Source organism: Argiope bruennichi, chromosome 5 (genome assembly GCF_947563725.1).
Source record: "Argiope bruennichi chromosome 5, qqArgBrue1.1, whole genome shotgun sequence".
NCBI lineage: Eukaryota > Metazoa > Arthropoda > Arachnida > Araneae > Araneidae > Argiope > Argiope bruennichi.
This window is the reverse complement of record NC_079155.1, coordinates 61,086,680-61,112,407: the sequence shown is the minus strand read 5'-3', so window position 1 is coordinate 61,112,407 and position 25,728 is coordinate 61,086,680. Positions and strand designations below refer to the sequence as shown.

Genomic DNA, 25,728 nt, shown 5'->3' with positions numbered 1-25,728 from the left:
TATTGTGCTGCTGGAATATATATTCTCCAGACAGATGTTATCAGAGGTGCCTCAGGCAATGAAATTTCGCAAGGATATCTTAGTAGTCTTTTTGTATAAGTTTTTGCTTTCAAATTAAATAGTGTTGTTCCATCAGCAGCAAGACAACCACAAATCTTCACAGTTCTCCCACCATATTCTCTCTTCCTGAAATGAGATGGTTCACGCCGATTGTTATGCCAATAATATCTAAACTTGTCTGAAAATCGAGATTAATTTTTTTTTTTCGTATTTGCTTGAATAAATGCTTGCTTGTCCCTGTTATCCACAAAAGCAACATTTTTCTTTAGAAACTCTAGGCGTTTCATTTCACGTGTCTTAGTTATAGGTGGTTGATACTTCGTTTTACTACATTTTACGAGTGGAAATTTTGATAGAATATTGCATGCATGGTAAGTACAAATTAGGCACAATTTGTGATGATGAAAGCTTTTTAAGAGATTAACAAGATCTTTATTTACCGAGGAAACAATGAAGACGGATGGTTAATATAACTTTGCATAATCATCGCTATATTTTAGGGAAGTTATTCACACAGTTTTATATCTGTTTCATCGTTTGATTATTTCACGAGAATTTAAACGACATTCTGTAAAATTAAGATTCTTATCTTGTTCTATTACGTTAATTATTTGCATCTTTTCTTTCTTACAAATATTACAATTTCTCTATGACACGTGTGCGAAATCTGTTAAAACAAGTTGACAGTTTAAAGAATAAAATCACAGAAAATAACAAATAAAAAAATGAAAGCTTTAAAATTGAATTTGAACTTCATCATTTTTTCCAGTGTTTTTCTTATATAAAAAAGGAATTTTGAAATTTAGAAAAGTTTTTTGCTGTAATTATTTTGATCGGAATAATTAAAACTACCATTTTTGCATCACATTTAAATCTGCAAAAAATTCAAATATAGGGCTGTAAAAAAAATGAAGACTTTAGCTGGACTTTATCATTTTCTCAATACTGTATACGGATTAATTCCCTTTTATTTGTTCGTGTTGTTTCCTAAAGGTTAAAGAATGGAAGGCATTTTCTAAAATTTTAATGTATTGCATCATTCTCCCTCAAATATGCTTTTGTTTTAGTATCTGTTTCTGTTCGCAAGTACTCATTTTCAATCCTTTTTTGGTTTCTGAAAATGTAAAATTATTCTTTATTCATTAGAAACGTTATTCTTTAGTTAGAATCGCCTAATTTACAAATGAATTTAAAATCTAACTCCATATTTATATTAAATCAGTCACTTACACTTTTCATGTAAAATGGAAAATTTATGCTACATATTGAATAGATTTTTTCTGACATTATACTTTAGATCTTGGTTTTAGGATTTATAAAAGTTTCATAATTTAGCATTTGAAAGGCATTAATATATTTTTGTTGTTTTTGCCAAGAATGAAAAAACTCCTTTTCCACACAAACAGAAAATACGATAAACTTTTTAAAATATTCTATTATTAGAGAAGTGAAGTGAATTCATGAATCATGAAATGCAGAGATTGCTGGAGCGAATAGCTATTGTTATTATTACTTTATTGAAAAGATTTTAACACTATTATTTTTTTAATCATTTTATCAAAAGTAAAATCACGAATATATTATATAAAATGAAAATTTAGCAAGATAAAATAAAAGCTTCTTTTATTTAGAAAAGGTTTTAGTCAGCATTTTGGTTGAGATTATTAGTAATTTATAACTAAAATAATTAAAAAACATCGTCGTATATTGAAATATCAGTTAATTTCACATGAAATATCTTGATGTTAAAATACGGTCGACGCCCAGCCAGCCAAAATAAAATTTTGTTAGGCTGTCTAAATAGAAAATTTGTTATAATTGAAAACTAAACCTAAAATTTTATTATAAACTATAAATGAAAACGTTATGTTTTTCAAGCAACAAAAGAATGGAACATTTTAATATACTTTATCTTACAAAAAACACTTTTTATGTCAATATTTCTCTATTATCAATAACATTGATCGAGTTTCATGTTTTTCAGTTCATTTTCTTATATAAGAATCGATATTACTCAGCTAAAAAATTAGTGCTTTCATTTCAAACATTAAATATTATGTCACTGATTACATTTCATATCGTAAGTGACGATAGGACTCAGTTACGCAGTTAGGAACCAACTCCAAACCGCACATTTTGTGATATAGCAATGTTGGTTAAATTTTTAAGAAAATGGGGAATTATTCCAAAATTAAATGTTGCATTATAGAAAATCTACAATTCAACTAGTGGAGTTAATTCAATTTTGCATAACGGACTAGTTATTTATAGGAACAGTTTAAAAATAGTAAATCTGATATTTATAAAATATTAGTTGGTTCCTTGTTGCATAACTGCGTCTTATTCTTATCCCGATTATGAGTTTTTATTTATGACGTGTAGTCCTGCCTCCCGTGGTAACCAATAAAATTCTTCTAATGATGACACTGATACATCATTAGGTTTCATCAGGGCTTTTCTCAAATAAAAGATTGTTGGAATAAGGTCGATGTCAACAAGTCGTGTTTGAATGGAATAGGATACTTTCAGTCGCTAAAAATGGACACAATAACTGCCATAATTCTATGTGTATTGACTTTTTTGGTTTCAGTATGGCTGTTATCTAATAAAAAAAACAAAAAATATCCACCTGGGCCGCCTGGCTTGCCTATTGTAGGTTATCTTCCTTACCTAACGAAGGAGCCATATAAGAAATTGACTGAATTATCCAAAATTTATGGTCCGGTTTACAGGTTTGTTTTATTTATTATATTTTAGAATTTAACTTGAATGAAGCCTGTTCGTTATATTTCAAGGAATATTGTTCATTTCATTAATAATTTTTTTCTTTTTAGCTTTTTTATAAAGAATTAAACAATGCCTTTAAATATAATTTAATTAAGAACAAAAATGTTAGATAAAATTCTATTTTATAAATGAAAAATGCGTTTGTTTTATATTTTATCTCAAAGTAAGTTCTTTTGTAAAAAATGTTGTGTTTTGAAATAGAGCTTTATAACAGAAAATTACATATGCAATTTCGTGTTTGTAAATGATGTTCAAATAATATTTTAACTATGGTATATCTTATTGTTCAACTTAAATCAGAAGAAATGTTTAAATTACAAACAAATGAAATATTTCATTCATTTTTTAAATATATAATTGTATTTAAGATTTTGTTAGGTAGTCTACATTTACGTATCAAATAATATTAATTAACAATTATTAAGTAACTGCAATTTCATATTATTAAGTCACCATTCCTTATATTGTATCGTATTTATTTTGATACCTTTTTTTAAACTATTTTCAACTATGCTATAATCTTATAACTTTAAACGCGCAATTCTTTAACATATGTAAATTTATTTCGGGAATCTGGAAAACAGCTCTAACGATTTGTATCAAATTTTACGTTTAGAATATTTATTTTATGTTTATACTGTGGCGGATTGGGATGAGCGAGACCTTGTGGTTCGCAGCCCAGTAACATGACCACAATACAAAAGCAATTGCTCGTGTAGCGTAGCTGTTAACTGGCTTATAAGCTTTCACCACAATGCTATGATAGGTTTTACTTTTTAAGTTTATCTATGTAGGTGTCTTTCCTGAAAATACGTGATTTTACACACACTCACACACAAAAATTTTTATAGCTAAAATTTATACATGACCTGTATAAACAAATCAGGGATGGAGTAATGGTTAGGGCTTCGGTCTTCCATGCATTTTCCTCATGCTGGATCTCACGTTTGCATTTCAATTATATTTCCAATATATTAAACGAGCTATAGGATAGGAATTTATTTACGATTTTAAGAAGAAAAAAACTGCCGAGTAAAGTTTGGTATGCCAGGTACTTTAGATATAATTTATGATACCTTTAATTGCTTATAATTTGTGATACGTTTTAAATCGAAATAACTATTGAAAGCAATAGTTGAATAAAAATAATTTAATTGCAAAATAAACCAGTAAAAGAAACTATTTCTTTAAAAGCATTTTCTATTTTATTTGCATCTTGTTCATCGTAGATGTTGTTTAACGGATAAGAAAAATAAAAAGTTGGCTCTATAAAATTGCATTTGTTTAAATGCGTGTCACAGATTTATGATTTCCCTAAATGCATAAACAATTCTAATTTGAGGAAACGAATGAATTTATATGACATAAAGGATAAGTACATCAATTCATGACAATATCAGAATTATTAATTCCATTTCTATATTAGCTTAAAAGTAACTTATCAAATATATAAGAAAAAATTATGCATGTCACAATGAGCTGGAATTATGCTGAATTGAAATTTTTCAACGTTTAATTTCCTTTAAGAACATATTATTAAATAAAAGCTCGAAAACCACCATCACGGCATAGCATCTATATCTGTATGCGGTACTTCCTTTGTATGCAATGTTCAATAATATTTCTAACATATTCTTTTTCCTTCACAATTTTTTCATTTCTTTGTCTGTTTATTATTTTTCTCCTTGCTAACCCAGTTTATAAGTAAAAAAGAAATGGGCATTTTTTTAGATTCATTGTTTTCTGTGATTTGTATCAGATTTTCGCATTATTACAATTTATTTTGTCTGTTTGCATTATATATGTATTTATACATCTCATCTTTTACATCATTTTTTCAGTGTGCGTTTTGGTAGCACAAATATCATTGTTATCACAGACTTTGAGCTCATGAAAGAAGCCTTCTGGAAGGATGAATTCATGGGCAGACCACCAACCTTACCTGTGGAACTGAGCAAAGAAACTATTGGTAATATTTGTTTTGTTGTTAACTTTATGTTATTTAATTCATTTAATTTGAAGTTTCTATCTTTCACACCACTTCTTCGGAAGGTATTTAATATTTTCAGATATTTGCAATCTCAGTATGTATTTTTTGGAAGAACAAAAATAAATACGACTGCAGTATCTTTTGTCGATTATTTGCTAAGATCTATTGCTGTAATTTTGTTGATTATTTTATAAATTATATATTATTTATTATAAGATTGTTAAATGATAAAAAAATTAATCTTTATTATCATTTTTAGGCTTGAAATTACCATTTTACACTCCACATTCGTTTCCTTTATTACATAGATAATGACTTTATTTTTCTGAAAAATCGAATTTTTATTGCTGTCAAGGCATTTTTGCCAAACTCTACGATAATGCAGATTTTTTTTTTTAAATTTTAGAAAAATTTAAAAATGTTTAAACATGAATAAATGTTCTTGAAATTTCAAATTAGTAGTCACCCTGGTGTCGTCTTTTGGATTATACGTAATAAAAAATTCAGCTCATGATATCTAATATTGTACAACACATTCGGGAACTAGAATACCTTGTTGGCCTTTTGTGAGTACAAAGGGGAAAGACATTAAAATTTTCTAAGGATTTATTAAAAATTCTTTCTAGTATCTACACTTTACAAAAGATGAGTATATATTGTTACGAATCTGCGATGCGGCTTTCCAGCATAGTTGGTTCCATAGGAGGTCCCAGAGCTTGGCGACAAACTTGGCGACCATTTGGCGACTTTGGTGCCAAAATAGATTATACCCGAAACATCGAGAATTTTCCCGATCCATCCAGTAGGAACCGAGTTACGCCTCGAACGTTCCTGATTGGTTGAGAGGCTTTTAGCCCCGCCTCCTGATGCCTATAAAACGAGGCAGTCCTGCCGCTGCCGGGTAGTTGTGAACCAGTGGTGAATTGAGTAGTCGGAAGCGACAGAGAAGAGTGGTCGTGAACCAGTGGAGTCGTCGTAGTCGGGATCGATGGTAAAGAACTGGCCTTCCAGAGATAAGCGGAGCAGCGAGGGAGTGAAACTAGTGCTGAACTAAGCTGTGCGCTACTGTCTACAGTAGAGACTTGTTGTATGCTGCACGTCTCGGCTGAAGATAATCGTCTGTTGTGTTGTATATAGTTGTCGTCTTTGTGCTATCCTGTGTGTCTTCGTCTAAATAAAGTCGTTGTTTTATTTTCTACTGCCGCCTGCTGATTGAGCGTTCTCCACACCATATAACTCCCACTATCCAAACGAACCCCGGAAATTTCGTAACAATATCTAATAATAATAATCCATAATTTTTGTAATCAGGTAAACGCTTATATTGTATAAAACTTTGATTATGTTAATCAATCAGTATTTATTCAAAATTTTGAATCTTTCAATTGCTTATTTAGCTTTCATTGTTGTTTATTTTTTTAATAAGAAAATAGTAATAATAATAATAAATATGTAAGCAATTTCTGATGATTTTTTTAACTGTTTTGTAGAAACGGGGGCATTCAATGATTTGCCTTGGAAGGAAGTAAGACGATTCACCATGCACATGCTTCGCGATTTAGGATTTGGGAAAACAATGATGGAGCAACATTTGAAAGTAAATTCTTTTTTTTTCTTAAATAAATCAATAAAGTTTTGTCAATTTTCAAAATTAATATTATTAATGGAAGCCAATCGTTCTGTTCTCTGTTTGTAACCAAAGTTTGAATAGAAAAGAGAAAACAAATTTTGTGAAATGTTTTAAAAAGTGACTAACTTGATTATAGCTTAAATTATGACTAGATTTCTTATCTTGACTGTAATGTAAATTCACATATATAAAGCTCATTCCACTTTACTAAGTTTAATGTTACGTAATGGAACCTTCATATCATACAAAAATCAGTGACAAAAAATTAATTACAATGACAATAACAAAGCTCATCTTTACGTCCCGTTCTGCCAAACTACGCACATTTAACTGTTCAAAAACTCAAGTTTTTAAAAATTATCAATTTGGTAAAAGGCCCTGACCGTTTTGCTTTTCTTAAATGGCATCAGAAATCCAGAGTATCTATATTTTAGCGAAACTTTACGACATCATACTGGACTTTTCATATATGATCATATTTTCATATATTCATCATATGGACTTTTCATATATAAGTTATGATAGAGGAAATATACGAGGATTCACAGATAAACAGTTAAAAATAAATTATCAATTCCATCGTACATTTATCACATTATACCCTAAAAATTTACTATTTTTAAATTTACTACCAAATATTTGCTTTAATTTTTTTATCTACTTTTGTGATGATATATAGTCATGTATTCCTAAATTGCGTATAAATTGATTAAAAAGTTTGCATGTGTATGCTACGTGTAGGCTACTAAGTGTATGGTGTCTTATGTATACTATTACAAAACTTCATGAAATATATTACGTAAATCAAAACAAAATAGATATTGATAAAATATCCGAATCATTACCTTTCAACTTTCTGTAAAACGGAGAAAACCCAAAACATTTTGATCTTCATCCATTCTGGTTGGTTCTTTTAATTATATTTGAAACTTTTCTAAATTGTAAAGTCAAGTCTGCTTTCACTTGAACGAAATTCAAGAACAGCTTGTCCTTCTGGAGAAATAGTGAAAAAAAATGTGCGAATCCGAAAATTTCCTAATACTTTTGATCATATAATGTATGTCACTCTACTCTTCTTAACGTTAAACTTAATAATTCTTTGCCTATGCATGGCATTGTCATTGGAAAATGCTCTTTTGTCAAGGAAGAAACATGTACTCCGCAATATTATGAAAAGTACATAGAAGTATTGCCCACCCTATATCTATAGAATCATTAATTCATCTTTTTTCAAATGGCGTACGTCATTTTTATTAACATTTTCTATCAGCTAATCAACTTATTCATTTCATATGTCCTTGTGCTTAGTTACTCCTTTATAATGACGCAATTCTTACTTCTTGCATAAACGTTATATAAACTGATATAAGACATTTTGATATTTTGAATTAATATCACTGATAGCTGCTTGTTTTAAGTCTAATTTAAGGAATAATTTTGTTCGTCTTAAAGCTCCTCTTCTATTAAAGGTAAGATAAAAAAAATAATAAGCCATCATAATTATATGCATAGTTGTATGAACAGATTAAATATTAAATAATGTTTTTACATTGAATTCCTTATTATGGTAATTTCTGAGAAGACTAATCACTGCAAAGTTTTCAGTTTCTGTGACATCATACTTGAAATCGAAAGCTAGACTTTTTAACGATTATATTTCATTTAAAATGCATTTCTATTTTCCCAACAGGAAGAAATTCATGAACTCATTGATATACTGGTCAAGAATGCAGGGAAATCTATCAATCTCTCGGACATGTTAGTATCAAGTATGTCAAACAACATAGCATCTTTAGTTTTCGGAAAGCGCATGGAATTTAATGATCCGCAGAGACTGAAACTGAACCGTATAATACAAGAAATAGGCAGACTTGCTGGAGTCGCATCGTGGAATATATACTTCCCTTGGCTCAAAAAGTTTTTCGACACTTTTAAAATCGGAAGCAAAGGCAAATTATCAAAAACTTTAAACGAAATGAAGAACTTTTGCAGGTAAACTGAATTTGTTATTCTTATCAGGGTATAATATTCAATGCAGGAAAGTTTGCGAAATAAATTTCATCTTCCATTGCATTAACCTTTAATGGAAAATTAACATATAGGGTCATTTTAACTCCAAATTTTTAAACAATTATACTTTAAATCTCTTTCAATACAAAAATTTTCCGTATAATAATGTGAAAATCTTCGTTATATGTTACCGTGAATAACCAAAATAAGGGAATGTCAACATTCCTCGGTGAGTATCTACATTCTCTGCAATGTTTTTTTTCTGTAATAACTTCACAAACTACTTTTGCCCAAAAATGATTTTTATACCGCTTTAAAATTCAATATTTCACTAATGATATCAAATTAACTGTTGTGGGTTTTGTACTTTAAATTTTGAAAAAAATTTCAATGTACTGTTTGGCCAACATTTTCAACAAGAGTTATAATTGCTACAATGAATTCAAACATTTTCATTTTTTCAACAAATATTTAATAGCGTAACTTTAAGGAAGAAATATTATGTACGGAATTTCTGTTTTTTAACTACACGTTTGTATGAGGATACCATTTTTGGCAGGTTAGATTTATCTCAGAGGGTAGATATTCACTTTGAGAATTTTTTTTTTTTAAATTTTAATTACAATTTTATTTAATGAAAAATTAATTGACATTTTTAGCGTAATTCATCAATAACTTTCAAATATATTATTGAAACCAGAATTTTATTTACCAGAATATATATATACCAGAATTTTTCATCATCTTAAAATCGTCTTTTTAACTTCACCAATTTAAATGCCTCGCAAATTTTCCATCAACTTTTAGAAAATAATTTTTAAATATCTTTTCCAAAGTTTAAACAAAACATTTGAATAAAATTCAAACCGTTTTCATCATTGTTTCTTCAGATAATTAATCGCGTGATTTGTATCCATTATTGGAAGCTAAGTAAGAAAGCTGCCACTAATTACAATCTACATAAATTTTTTTTAAAAAATGTAATTACATAATCACTAAAGAAAACGCGCAAATTGTCATAAATTATATAGACTTAAGTTATTATGCCGTGGTACTCAGCTCCATTAAGTGGATAATGTAAACAATAAACAGTTGTGTGAAGCAAATTGTCACACACGTTAGAAACCTTGTTATTTTAACACGTCTTTTTATGTGACACAATATGCTAATTAAAAATGCTTCGTTAAGCGAATGGAGGGCATCAAGATATGCATAAAAAATTTAATTTAAATTGAACACATTTAATATTTTAGGTTAGCTGGTCATCAAACACGCTAGTTATAAATTAAATAATCTAATCCTTTCTATATAAATATGTTGAAATTATTGAAATTAAATCAATATCTTGCATGATAGTTAAATTTCACGTCATAACGTCATATAAATCTAGAATACTCGTATAATGAATAAATCTGATATTCCAAATTCTCAGTAAAAAAATATGTTTTACCCATTCGCACATCTGTTTTGTTTATAAATGTTACTCTAATTCTCTACAAAACTGTTTATGAAGGTACAGAAAATAATAATAAAAATAGCTTAGAAAAAATCTAAGAATTTTAGCAAAAGAAAATTGGGAAAAAAACTTGGCGAAATGGAACTATGTGCTTGCCGATTAAAATTCTAATTAAATCCTGAGGCAGGTAAACTGATATTGCAAAAAATTATTCTATTCTATTATTTTTATAGTATTGTTAAATCTCATCGGAAGAATAAATAAACAAATAAAAGACTCAATAAACTAATGATTCTGTAGTAGAAAGTTTTGAAATATATTCAAAAAGAAGAAGAAATTATTTGTTCCAAGATGACAAACTGTAGCAGTTGCATTAATCTTATCCTCTCTTTTGGATACTAGATGGCGATACCTGATTAGGCCATCCCATATGTCATCCCATAGTGCATTGCGATTGTAATTAGAATGAGATGTGATGCTGAACTGTGAAGCCGCGCGTGTGAATGTCTTGTCTTTGTGTTTGTGCTTGTTTAGTGTGTGAATGCGATTATTAAAAGAAATGTTCCTAAAAATATTCGTCCTGTTGCTTCCTGCATGGATCATAATAATCTACATACCACCACAAAATTAGTTTCTGTAATTAAGTTTACATAAAAGTGCAACAAACATGGAAATAACTTTTATAAAATAGTTCAATATGTAGCTTCTTGTAACTGCATTATATTTCATTTTTTTAAGTTTTAAAATTTATATCAATTAAAGAATTTTATGACATATCATTGTATTGATTACCTTAAACTTCAATATTTTGCCCACATCTTTGTAATTTTCCAGATTCCATTAGCTTTTGAATATATTTTCATAATGCTTTTATCACATATCTAAGGCTCTTTTCAAGGCTAACGAAATTTATTCCGAGTTAAAATATACCTTCATATTAACAAAAATATCAACGGTACTAAGTTGTCAAAATAAATTAAACAAGATGGTTGTAAGGCAAACAGTACGGAAAAGAAATCACAAAAATTATTTTTTATTACATCTATGAAATTTAACAAATGGTTTTGTTTTATCAACTAAGTCTTCCTTTATGGCCCACCAATATCCAACTTTTTTATTCTAGAAATAAAGAAATTCTATGAACCGTCTGTACTAGTCTGTTGACAGTTCAATGCGCTTTGGAAATACATTAAAAGCAAAGATACAGAAAAAAATTAATAAAAAACAGGCACAAAAAATGAAAAGTTAAAAGAACATCAACCACTAGAAGAGAAGCTTTTAATGAAATTCTCCCTAACATCTCCAATTTTTTTTTAAAAAAAGTATTCTACTCACCTTCTTTCCATTTTTTTTCAGCAATCAATAAAATATAGTAATGTCATGAGAATCATGAAATCAGTGCATTCGGAAACGAAAAATTTCTAAGAATTCCTTTGAGATGAAGATTTTATATTAAAATATAGAATTGCGAATGAAAGACAAACAATTTCAAGAGACTAGAGAGTAAACGATTATTATAAAAGTAATAATTTTTTAATAAATGCCAGGAGAAAAGGAAGAAAATAAAATTAATTTGAAATTATTTCTAAAAATAGTATTAAAATACTACTTTTATTCAAAATAATCTTCTTAAAAGAAATTAAACTCACATTTTACTTAAACTTTTTAATCAATAATTAAGTATTAATTGTTTTAAATTTTCATTTCTCTTAAAATTCATGTAGTAGATGTATAACTAAACTATAAAAAAAGATTAGCCGAAGAGTTGCTAGCTGAACTATTACACTTGATTGTTTCAGTTACTATACTGGCAATAAATTCAAGAAGTAAAGTAGAATTAAGTAGTTTATAAGTATTAAAGTAGAATTCACTTTTATTTGGTATTGATTAAAGTAAAAACATGGAAAAAAATTAATTCAGGTTGGCTTGGTTTGTTGCTAATAAGAATTCGCTATATAAAAACATATTCAAAAGCGCCATATAAGAACATGATTACTGATCATATACCTTACAATTTTTTTTCAACACACAGCTTTCAATTAGTAGTCAATTATTTGACAGTAAGAACAAGTAATTCTTACATATAAAAAAACAAAATTATGTAATTTATAACTGCGTTTACATTATTCTCGTTATTGTAATTTAAAAACTGATATGTGTGTTTAAGTTGACTTCGGAGTTGCTAAAAATTTAATCATCAGACTATAAGTGTATAAAAATATTTTACTGAAGTGAAATACTGAATAAAATTAGTATCAAATCCATAATTTTAATGTCAGTGTAGTTATTTTCAGGTTGAACCCATGGTGAGTATACTTATTACCAAATTCATCAGTTTTTGTTGCCCTATGTTTTCATCAAAATTTTCGATGTAACTAAATTCTGCATGATTTATTCTCATATCTCACACCATACGCCATAATGAAATGTCTTAATTAATTAATCAACAAATCAATCAGCCTATTAGACTGATTACATCTAATAAGTTTGATGATTTATTTTTTAAAATTAAAAGCAATCTCAAAAATATTTTAATATACCATTGTCAGAAAAAATAGCCTTTTAACGGGTTATTATAATATCCATATAGTTTTAAAAATTTGCTATTTTAAAAAAAATTGTGGATTTTTTAAATTGCTATTTTATGTATATACGTTTTTTTTTTTTTTTTAAGGAATTTATTTCCTAATTATTTTCACATGAAAGTATTAGTAAAATTATTAAGCTGTACGCAAACCATTTTTATGAAGCAATTTTTCTTTGCATCATTTGTCTTGTTTATTCTTACAGGAAAGAAATAGAAAGACACGAATCAACTCTGGATGTTAATAATGTTCGTGATGTAATTGATGGATTTCTTTTGGAAATGCAGAAGAGAAAGAATGGTCCAAAATCTACTTTCCAAAGTAAGATTTTAGCTTAAACATTGGGCTTTCAATCTTAAATTGATTTGTCCGCCCTGCTGCTTTCAACAAGGAATAAATAAATATCTTGTTTATACAGGGTGTCTCACGACAGAGGAACAAGAATTGTTTTTAAAATATTGCATCTAGACATACACTTATAATTAAAAAATTTCATTAAATAAAGTAAAAAATTGTTTGCACGAATCCACTTTCGCTTCTGTAAAAATTAAAATAAAATATTTAAAAAATTAAATTTTTATATGGTCCTCGATTGAAAAAGTATTAATTAGTAAAATATTTCTCTTACATTCAAGCAAACTAAGACAGTTTCCGCTCTATATAAGAAATTTACAAAGATAAAAGGTAAATTTAATTTTAATTATAGTAGAAACTTTTTCATACAATTTCCATCATATTTAAGGAAACTTTTTAATTAAAAGCATACGTATAAATGCAAGAAAATATTTAGGAAAATAAGCATTTGTTCCACTTTTTTCCGAACATTCTGAATATATATATATAAGTTTGTTTATTTAGATACGTTGTGAAATTTCTTTCTTTTATTATAAGAAGAAAGAAAATTCTGAAGGATAGCACAAAGAAAGCTCATAAAAAACAAGATTGCTTCATCAAATAGAAAATTGGTGTTTTTTCGCCATAACTTTGAATCACTATTTAATGAAGTCTCATATTTCACATTTAGAATGTCTTCCTCAAGATTAGTGGAATTAGATTCTTCTGTATTGGATAATTTCTGTATTAGAGCAAAGTCGTGCTCTTGTGATCAAGACAGTCGAATTAGTAGATGCTATTAGAACTTCGAACTTAGACAAATGAGAAGTCACGTAAAGCTGGGAAAAATGCTCCGAATGAATGCTCCTACAAAAATGAAGAATGAATATTATGCAAATGCAATTCAAAACTTAAGTTCTGCCAAACATTTTGCTATCCTAAAAACTTCATTAAAGAAAATTTTATTGAATGGAGGATTTAACATATTTAAGTACACGAATAACGACTGTAACGAATATTACAAATGACATTATTCAATCAAGCAATCTCCACAGACATCAATAAAATTTCTCCAAAAATAGCCAAAATTAATTTTGCATTTCTATTTTTTGATTTCATGATTTTAGATTTTATAGTAATAAACTCGGAAAGTATTATAAATAGAATGATTTCAGTCCTAAAATTCAAAAAATTATCTATTCGATGATGCCATTTTAATTATTATTTTGTCTCTGATTTAATTATTACTGTTAATGATTTGTTAAAATGTACTTTTGTAATCGATTTTCACTTATTTCTTAATGCGTCAGAATTTAGATATTTTTATTGTATATTCTTTAACACAATATTTTAAAAATATCTGAGCTTGGTTACTTGTAAATCGATAACTGGCTTTTAATTTTTATTCCATACTGCAGGCGCCATCTAGTAGCGAATACCTTTGAGAAATTCCATATTAAGAGGACTAACAAATTTAAAGGTTAAAAATAACTAAAATACGATAAAATTCTAGTTTTTAGCCCATTAATTAATAAGCTTAATTTAAATCTGTTTTAAACCCCAGCCTTTTTGTCTAAATTTTATCCATCCTGTACATGTTGGGTCTTTAAGCTATCGAATTGATATACAAGCAGGTAGACATAAGGAGTAGCAATTTCAAAAACGATCTTTTAGTATTGGAAATCGATCAAATTTCCAAGATCAAATTCTTTCACGATTAAATGCCACATTAATTATAGGAAATATTTATAACAATTATCTTGTATTTTTAGAAGAAATTCTGGTTGATCTCTCCAGATTTCTTTTCGGAGCTGGCAGCGAAACTGTGAGAGTCACTTTGGACTGGATGTTGTTCACGTGCGTCGCTCGGCCAGAAATTCAAGAGAAAATCCATGCTGAAATCGATGAAGTGATTGGACGTGAGCGTTTTCCGACATGGGAGGATCACTTAAACATGCCATTCACCGAAGCCGCCTTGACAGAAGTTATGAGGTGGAAGAGCATCGTTCCTATCAACGTTCCCCATTAGTTAGTATACATTTTATTCGTTTTTACATGTGTAGATGATGATTCAAAACCAACGTTTAATAATTTGCAAATCAGAAGGTACCGGCGTCTTTGCATAGGGGTAGCGCATCTTGCCCGTGGTCTGGGCATCCAGGGTTCAAATCCCGATTAGGGCATGGTTGTTTTCGGCTACAACAAATCCTGTCGATACTGCTACTTTCAGTGGTGGCGGGGTGGTCGGCTGTACGCAAGAAGAAGAAGGGCATGGTTGTTTTTCATTTGTGTTCTGTGTGTGAATGTGTCCCCCTGTAAAAAGGGGTTGTGCAAGCGATTGTGTGAATTTCAGCTTTATATGAGCTAGAAGTTAGACTTCTGCCCTCGGGTGCTCAGGGGTCTTTACCCTTAGAAGCTACTGCACCCCCTTTCCGTGGTAACGCGGTCCCGACATCATCATCATCAAATCATAAGGAATGCAACACAAGCAATTAAACATAGGAATATGTAGTCACAATCACAACATACGATTTCTGTGACATGAGAGCTTTACCACTGGCTGATTTTTCAGACTGTTTTTTTTTTTTATTTATTTATTTTTTATTTTCAAGGACTAAATTACATTTTGAAACGATAGTAAATCATTTTCCGCAAATAACATCTCCGAATGAAATCATGAACAGTAAATCGAAACGATGCATAGTAAAAATTTCACCATTAATATTCTGTGTGACATAGTACGAGATAGTTTGATCTGTTCAAATCTATAGCTAACACGACTCGACAGAAATTGGCAAAACCTGTCAAGAATTTCTGGAGAAAGTATTCATAGTTTAATTTTACGATATGTATTTGCCTAACATGATTCCCTATTCTTTATGTTATTCCATTGTATCGGAAGTGGCCAAATGTTGCTTGTGGAATCATCTTTTTCTACGTAAAAATGCCATTTCCCTGTAATCCTGATCTTTTTTTACCAATTACTAAACAGTTGTTCAAGATAATTTTTAATACTCATGAATCTGATTCGATATTTGTTTCAAATACAAATACAAAAAAAAAATGGATTTTATCATTTAGTACAAAAGATCAGCAGGACAGTTGCTGGTTTCTTAGAATAGTTATACAAATCGAAAGAAGCTTCATTACTGAAAACTACACCCTAGTTGTGAGAAATTTACTAGATTAATTTAAATATGTTGCATAAAAGATTATTTATAATGTGATAATTAAATTGGTAAGAATGTAGGAATACAATATTTTCCTTTACTTTTGTAATAGCAATCAATATTTTTTCCAATAGTAATATATTCTTCTAATTTGGCTGTCTTCTATAGCACGAATATGAAATTATCAAATATAAAATAAAGTTCTTTATCTGAATGAAACATTTAAATTTTAATAATTAGTATTGGATTTACAGTTTGTTATCAAAATAATCTAAAATAGATCATTTGGAGATTACTCAAAGTGCTTATTCTGCACAAATCTTTTGTGATTCGCATTCATAATGCTTTTAGAAATTATTTTCATGCAAATAAAATAAATTTACATAAAAGTTTTAATGAAGACAAGGCCCTCGTTGCCTGATTAGCCTAAAATATCTTGTTTACTCTTATTGTTTCTGGACGTTAGCGTCACCATTTTGTTTCGATTTTTTTTTTTCACATCGAAAATTCTGAAGGGGAAATATAAGAAAGGTTATTCAAAGAATTTAGACCCTGAAAATGGTTGAGAAGCCAGAATTGCCGGCAACTGAGATATTAATGTGAGGTTATGTGTATGCAATGCGTGATATATGGAAATTTAAATATATCTAATAAAAATACTTAGCTGATTATATTATAAATTTAATTATTTTTTGCATGATTTAGCACTCTTGAAGACACAGAACTCAATGGCTATTTCATCCCAAAACACACTCACGTCTTTAGTATTCTTTGGGCTGTAAATTTTAACGAGAAACTATGGGGGAAAGATGTCCAAGAATACAAGCCTGAGCGATTCTTGTCTGAAGACGGGAAAAAGGTGGTTAAACCGGAATACACCATTACTTTCTCAGTCGGTAAGTTTTTAAAAAAATTTATATCAATAAAATAAAATTTAATGTACATATTATGGAATCGGAGAGGTATATTAAATATAAATCTTTTTGGTAATTCTGCAATCCTGTAGCACGCCAAACATAGATGTGGTAGCTTAATAATAATGGTGAATTTTCAAACATGTGATCACCAGATATTCATCTACATGTTTAAGAAAGAATACCATCTCTTATTAAATTGTCTCCTTTAAATGTGTTTAATGTGTTAAAAGACAGGTGAGCTGTTAAAGTAACTTCTTTACCTCACATGTATTTCTTAAGTGTTCGAATAATTGTCGATCGCCGAGCATGAAACAAGATTTAACAATTTTTTCAGAAAATTAAGAAAGAATTTTTGCATCTACTTTCTTGTATTAGGAATTATTAGGTGATAATTAATGAAACACCTTTTTATATTCTCATATACAAGTATAGAAGAAGTATCCAGATCGTCAAAGAATTCGAACTCAGGAATTTGACGATTCTCCGCGTCTTGAACCACCCTGAGTTCGAAAAACACATTTTTGGCTTTGCATCTATCTACCTTTAGTTAACCAGTCAGTCAGTATGTCTGTCAATCAGTGAACACGACAACTCAAAAACGATTTGAGCTAGACTGCTGAAATTCGGTACATGGAATCAGAACCGAATTTGTAAATTTCTATCAAATTTTGAATGAAATCCATTCTCAAGAAGTCTGTCTGTCTAAATATTCAAGAACAAATTAACTAGTTAATGACACAACACAAAGCGGTAGGTAGAAGAAATTTGGTACACATGCTTAGAATCTAAAATGAAGAAACGTATCAAATTCTGAACCAAACCTGTCAAACTATCGAAGCACTATTATGCTGAAAATGACCACTTTTGCGCTTTGCTTGCAAGACAAAATTTATGTTGCAAGTCCGATCCCATTAAGTAATTTTTGCTTAATTTCACAAAGGCCTACCAATTTCTGATTAAATGTTAGATAGACCTTCTTAGAAAGATACAGAATATGCCTTAGAAGGTATACAGCACATACCTGCTTTCTAAATTTCATGTTCCCGATTAAACCGTGTTTTAAACAAAAATATTAGATTCGCGTCTCACTAAAAAAAATCATCACTCATTTTCGTGGCCTAGTAGGAAATATCAATACAAAATTTTATAAAAAAAATTTATACTGTCTATAATTTTCCGTATATGAATACATAATTTAATATTTCTTAATCAAGCAAATTTATTATTAACGTATCACAACATAAACTAATTAAAATATTAATTGTTTTAAAGAATTTTATGAAATATCAATGTATTGATTATTTTAAAATTCAATATTTACCTCTCACCTTTCTAATTTTTTAGTTTCCTTTAACTTTTGAATATATTTTCATAATGCTTTCATTGTAAATTTAAGGTTTTTTTCAGGACCAACCAACTTTATTCTGGGTTAAAATCTACTTTCAATATGTCCCTTCATATCGACAAAAATATCAATGATGCTAATGGTGGGCTTACACTAGGCCAGTAACAGTACATGCGCAGAAAGGGACTGATTTATGTTTGCTACAATTTCATAAGATAGATTCTGTCATTCCATGCTTGGCTATAAATTGCCCTTTTGGCGTCCCTGAATTTTTCTTTTCACGGTATTACGATATTATTTTCACGGATCTGTATTAGTTTCTGAAAATGATAGATATTTACATAAAGAAGCATGGTAAAATTTAAAAAAAAGTCAACATACCTAAATTTGGAAAATTATAGAAAAAAATGGCAAATAAAATGAAAAAAAAAACGTATCACAACATAGACTAATTAAAATTCAACAGTTATATTACATCAGGCGAGATAATCAATATCTAATATCATTTAGACTTGAAGGCAAAATTCATCGAAGTCGGATTAGCTGAGTTTTATAAGTATCTGTCTTCCAGTTTTGGAAGCACTGAAATATTGTCATTGATTTAAAAAAATGTTAATTTTTGGATAGTGGGAGTAATTATTTTCGATTATAGATGTATCCAATTATATCTATAATTACTGACATTTACTTTGAATAAATGTTGAAATCAATCGATGAGATGACTCATGATCGATGAAAGATGATATTGGAGAAGAGATGACCAAGAACCTGAATACTTAATACTTTGATTTTTATCTTAATTTAATTTTTCATATTGTATTTTTTAAATGCGATGGCGTTATTTTTAAAAACTGACGACTTCCCTTTTTATGCGGTCATTTAAACTTAAATTTTCTTTATTTGGACTTTGATAAATATAAACAATGTAAACATTTAAATTAATTATTTTTAAATCCTTTTTCCAACCCTTCCTCTGTAATTTCCCCCCAAAGTTTGAAACATATTTTAATGCAAAATTATAGTGAAAATCTCCTTGAGGATTTCCTTAAAATTACATTAAACCGAAAAAATGACTAATATGTGCATTGGGAATTCAGATTTTCCCTAAAACATGCTGCATATTTTTTTCTTTTCAATTTAAAATCTCTTTTATTTATTTTGTGATATTCTGTAGGGAAGCGAGCATGTCCTGGTAAAATATTAGCAGAAATCGAAACATTTCTGTACTTGGTGGCTATTCTGCAGAAATTTGAACTATCTGCTCCACCTGGACAAACAATATCATTGGAAGGAAAGTTGGGAACTTCTCTTCGACCACCAAAGCAAGATTTGTATTTGAAACTGAGATATTAAGTGTATTTGCCTCTAAACAATGAGATACATAAAGCGATTCTTGTTTGTATATAAAATAAAAAATGTTTATAATAAATGTTTTAAAAAACTTGCATATCTATGTCATTATTTTAATAAGTTCTTTGAGAAATATTAAATCATGAGAGTTAATAAAAGTTTTGATTTAAAATTATTTCAGAAGATGAAATATGATGTTTGAAAAAATGTATTACGGTTTCATTTGATAATAATACTTCACATCATTCTCAGTCATTTTGTAAATTTATTCCAAATGGCAAAACTTCTATAAAGTTGTAATAAATTTTGATAACATTAAGGGAGATTAATAAAAGAAGGGCAAATCATATGTTATCAACATTAATTTAATAAATTAATTCAGAAGTTGAAATATTATTGTTTGAAAAATGTATTATAGTTTTGTTTGGTAATAATACTTCACATCATTCTCAGTCATTTTATAAACTTATTCCAAATAATAAAATGACCATAAATTTGTTATATATTATGATTCCATTAAGGGTGATTGATAAAATAAAGGCAAATATTTGTGTTATCAGTATTAATTTAATAAATTAATTCAGTTGAAACATCATTGTTTAAAAAAAGTAGTGTTTCTTTAGTAATAAAACTTCACATCCTTTCAGATATTCTAAAATCCTATTCCTAACAATGAAAGGTATAAAAACTTGAATATATTTCAATATTACTAAAATTGATTAATCAAAAGTGAGAAAATCTTTATTACTTGTTATCTTTATCGTAAGTTTACCAGATGGAAAGTAAAGCATACTGCCGTTATGAAATCAATGGCAGGGGCTGTTTATTGGAGGGAAACTACCCAAGCAGCAAAAGATCGTTGGCCAAGCATCGCCCCACGGAACGAGCGAGATTGGGGCGAGATCGGAGGCGATCTCGCCCCGACATTGGTCATGTCCCCCGGCGGTTCGCCGCGCGATGGTCGCCCCGACTTGTTTTCGACGAATTTGCCGATCCTTTGGCGACTTGTTATTATCACGGGCGACGTTATACCAAGCATTTCGCGAACTGTTTTATCAATGGGCGACCCAATACCAATCATTTCCCGATGTGTTTTAACAATCGGCGACCCAATACCAATCATTTCCCGATGTGTTTTAACAATCGGCGACCCAATACCAATCATTTCCCCTTGTGTTTTAGCAATGGGCGACCCAATACCAATCATTTCGCGACCTGTTTTATCAATGGGCGACCCAATACCAATCATTTCCCGATGTGTTTTAACAATCGGCGACCCAATACCAATCATTTCCCCATGTGTTTTAACAATCGGCGACCCAATACCAATCATTTCCCCATGTGTTTTAGCAATGGGCGACCCAATACCAATCATTTCCCCATGTATTTTAGCAATGGGCAACCAAATGCCACTCAATAGGCAATTTATTTCTGAACACTTGCTGGTGTCAAATTGAAATATTAGTTTAATGGTTATTCAATTTTCTCAAACTCTAGAAACTAGTGTCATAATATTTAAAACTATCATACTTTCAAAATTTTGTCAAAAGCCTGAAAATACGAGATATTTTGAATAGTTTACTTTTCTTTTTTACCTATTAATAATAGTGTTTGTTATTTATTTTGATAAATTTAAAATTCCATAAAATACTTGTTTTCGATAAAAATTAATGGAAAATGTCATTCTAACAATTCTTCCAACTTTTTTTTAACTATTATTATAGCATAGATTTTACCACAATTTTACCCTATAAAATGTTTAAATGACATTTTTTTACTGTTCTTTAAAAAAAATAAACAAATGTTAAAATTATCTGAAATAATTTTAAATTGGATCCCCTGAACATCTATCTACATATAAGATTTATTTCCTTCATTGATATTTCCTATTTATTTTCATTGTTTAATGCATGGGAAGAAATGTTAACATAATCATAGTTTCAATTATATAATTAATCAGTATGATTTTAACTGATATTAGAAATTTAAAAGTAGATGTATTATATATATTGCCTATATCATTTGTTTTTAAAAGCTATTTTATAAAAATTCGAAACAGAAAAATATATAATTCCTATTAAAAATATATATATATATATATATATATATATATTACTATACACACTTTTATATTGCTTAATGTGAGCAATAAACAAATAATTCCTAAAGAATAATGAATAAAACACAAATTCCTATTTTAACACCCTAAAATTTAATGCATTGGTTAAAAATAGTTTCAAACACTAAATTATATAATTCCTATTATATGTTTCTTCAGTAGAAAATATTTTACAAGCACAAATTAATAAGTTACTTCAAATTTCTAATATTTTCATAATTTATGTTTAGTGAGGTTTAGATTCGTAGCAAAATAACAAAATTTGATCAATGTTAAACCCCGAATATTTCACAAATATGTTTCATAAAAATTCCATATACAAAAATGTAACGCTTCATTCAATTTTACTGATTCTATTTACTATTGATTTTACAAAATTACTTCATGAAGAAATTTTATACCTCATTATAAATTTTAGTGTTAGCTAATGTCCAATAGATAACATTTTACAAGCACAAAATAATAATTTACTTCAAATTTCTAATATTTTTTTATTATCTATGATTAGTTTGTTTTTATGGCACAAGAATTAAATTTGATCTTTGATTAACACTGAATATTTCTCAAAACTTCCATACACAAAAATGCAGCACTTCTTTCAATTCTACAAAATTCCTTATATTTACTATTAACATGTAAAGTTTCTTCAAGTTGTAGAAATTTTACACATTATAAATGTTAGTGTCGGTTGATGTCCAACATACAACATTTTACAAGCACAAATTAATAATTTACTTCAAATTTCTAATATTTTCTTGATCTATATTTAGTTGTTTGGTTTTGTAGCACAAGAACCAAATTTAATTAATGATTAACACTGAATATTTCACAAAAATTCCATACCCAAACATGGAACACTTCTTCCCATTATAGGAAATTTTATTTACTATTAATTTACAGAGTTACTTCATATTGCATTAATTTTAAACCTCATTATAAATGTTAGTGTTAGCTAATATTCAATAAACAACAATTTACAAGCACAAACTTACTTCTTATTTAATAACTTACTTCAAATTTCTAATATTTTCATAATTTATGTTTAGTGAGGTTTAGATTTGTGGCAAAATAACCAAATTTGATCTATGATTAACTCTGAATATTTGAAAAATATGTTTCACAAAAATTCCATGCACAAAAATACAACACTTCTTTTACTTATACGAAATCTTATTATTAACTTACAAAGTTACTTTATGGTGTAGAAATTTTATACCTTATTACAAATGTTAGTGTTAGCTAATGTCCAATTGATAACATTTTACAAGCACAAATTAACAATTTACTTCAAATTTCTAATTTTTTTTAAAATCTATGATTAGTTTGGTTTTGTTTCATGGCACAAGAACCAAATTTGATCTATGATTAACTCTGAATATTTTACAAAAACTCCATACCTAAAAATGTAAACACTACTTTCAATTATACAAAATTTCTTTAGACAAATATTTTTTTAATTATTATTTTCCCCTCTTTATTTTTAGGAGAAAAGAAAAACAACTATGCAAAACAATTTATTTACAAAGACCTTCATTAAATAATATTTTAGAAATACAAAGTAAAATAATAATTTACTTGAAATTTTTTACTGAATTTTCTGTAATGACTTATACACCCAAGCAAAATCCTGAAACTATGACTTATAATTTAGAAGAATAAATAATATTGACACAAGGTAATTTATAAAAAATTTATTAAAACTTTATTTATTATGTAATACTTGAAGAGTTTGAAATTTCTAAAAATCCACACACATTTATATAAATATTCTATATATGTATAACTGAATCTTCAGCTACATATAAAAAATTATACATTTATTTATACATTTCATTTTTCCTTTTTGCTGAACCTAGGAAACAATTATAATAGTAATTGAGATTTCGCTTCATTTAAAAGTACAAATAAAACATTTGTTGACAAGTGGACATGAGTAATTAACAAGCAAAAGTCTTATAGAACTTCATAAGCATAATATTTTTGTTCTGATTCTGGACTGTGTAAGCAAACTTTATAATAATGTTTAGGATAATAAAGAAAAAAAAACTCATACTAATGGGAGTAAAATTTATGTTACTGTTATATGAAATGCGAAATACTTTGAAACTATTCATATAAGAGAACTCAAAAGTGCCTGCATAATCTCAAGTTTTAAAGTTTTTTTTTTTTTTTGAAGTTTAAAATAAATACATTCTGCTAAACTTTTTTTTAGCCTCATGTCAAAATAAAAATAATTACACAAATGTTATTTCAATACCAAAATATAAAAATGTTATTTAATACTTTATTAAACTTCTTTCATAGAAAAATTGTAAATGAAAAGGAAAATTAACTAAGCTAAATAGAATTAAAATCACTTGAATTGTCAGTCTGAAAAAATAATGAGGTTGCCATTAAAAAAATTTATTCAAATTATATAGAAAAATAAAATTTGTACAAAACAAAATTTATGACTTTCTAATTAAGGCAAATAAGTTTTCAGATAAAAAAATCAGAAATTAAAATTTACCTACTTGTCATTCAAGCCTATCACATTGCAACATTTTGAAGTTTTACTACATTTTTCACGAAAAGACATTACATATTTTGGCACTTAAACACATACATCTGATAAATCCTTGATTGCTTCCACTGCTCTGAGTAATTGCAACTGACCAGAGAGAAATTTTCTGATTTGGAATATCTTCAATTCTAAACAAGTTCTTAGGATATAAAGTGAATTGGGACATATAATTGTTTTAAATTTCCTTCTGATGTTCCAAGTAGGTAGAAACCATACTCCGTCACATTAATTATAACTTCCAATATTTTGCTCTTTCTTGAAGTCAGAAATAGAAACTTGCACAGTAGTTTCCAAAAAAATATTGAGATTTTTTGTTTTTGTTTATATTTATAGATCAATTTTAAAATTTATTTTATCTTTAATTGCATTTTCAGTTTTGAAACAAAGGTTGCACAAAATTTTTTATTTCATTGAATGAGAGATGTATTTCATACTTTGCCAGGTTGTCATTTGGCATTCTATAGAATGCTTAGAAAATGTATGAAATACAAATTATTTCATACATTACTGGCTTGTTTTAGGCATTATATACAATGCTTGGGCATTCTATAGAATACTGGATTTCATATTTTTCTGGTAATACATATACTTTTCTTCAAGTTCACTCTTCTTTTTGCAGATTTGATGAACCTAAAAAACATATTCCTTAATTAGAATAATGATTGAGCTTTCACTTCTTTTAAAAGTACAAATAAAATATTTGTTGACAATTGGAGATATGTAATTAAGGAGTAAAATAGATATATAGAACTTCATAAGCTTGATAATGTTTTCAATCTGATAAAACTATATAGGGAAATATTATAATAATGTTTAGGTCAATAAAGAAAAATAATATAAACTAATGGGTGTAAAATTTATGTTACTATTTTATGAAAGGTGAAATAATTATAAACTATTCACATAAGAGTATTCAAATATAACTACATAATTGCAAGTTTTAAAGATTTTTTTTTTGAAATTTACAATAAATATATTCTGCTAATCTATTTTTTTAGCTTTATGTCGAAATAAAAATAATAACACAAATGTTATTGCAAAACCAAAACATAAGAACGTAATTTAATATTTTTTTAAAACTTTTTTCATTAGAAATTGTTGTTAACAAAAGGAAAGGCATTGTAAATGAAATGGAAAAATATCTGCAATAATTTAAGAACAGACACACACACGCACACACACACACACACACACACACACACACACACACACACACACACACACACACACACACACACACACACACACACACACACACACACACACACACACACACACACACACACACAAAGATAGGAAATAAAATCACTTGAAAAGAATACAAACAAGAAAAGACATGATAATCGTAGCTTACGCCTAACGCTAATAATATCACGTGCAACTCCATGTTAAGCAACGAGTTCGGACGGCTTC

The 25,728-nt window shown here is 28.4% G+C and overlaps 1 protein-coding gene across 1 annotated transcript in view; it reads left to right on the top strand.

Annotated features, from left to right (window-relative positions):
• Positions 1-19,636, top strand: part of LOC129968277 (uncharacterized) — a 47,839-nt gene extending 28,203 nt beyond the window's left edge. The window contains exons 10-17 of the mRNA XM_056082133.1: positions 2,502-2,792; positions 4,689-4,816; positions 6,328-6,434; positions 8,158-8,459; positions 12,724-12,839; positions 14,624-14,879; positions 16,727-16,917; positions 19,458-19,636. Of these exons, the coding sequence (XP_055938108.1) occupies positions 2,502-2,792; positions 4,689-4,816; positions 6,328-6,434; positions 8,158-8,459; positions 12,724-12,839; positions 14,624-14,879; positions 16,727-16,917; positions 19,458-19,636 (1,570 nt within the window). The remainder of the gene's footprint in view (positions 1-2,501; positions 2,793-4,688; positions 4,817-6,327; positions 6,435-8,157; positions 8,460-12,723; positions 12,840-14,623; positions 14,880-16,726; positions 16,918-19,457) is intronic.
• The last annotated feature ends 6,092 nt before the right edge of the window (positions 19,637-25,728 follow it).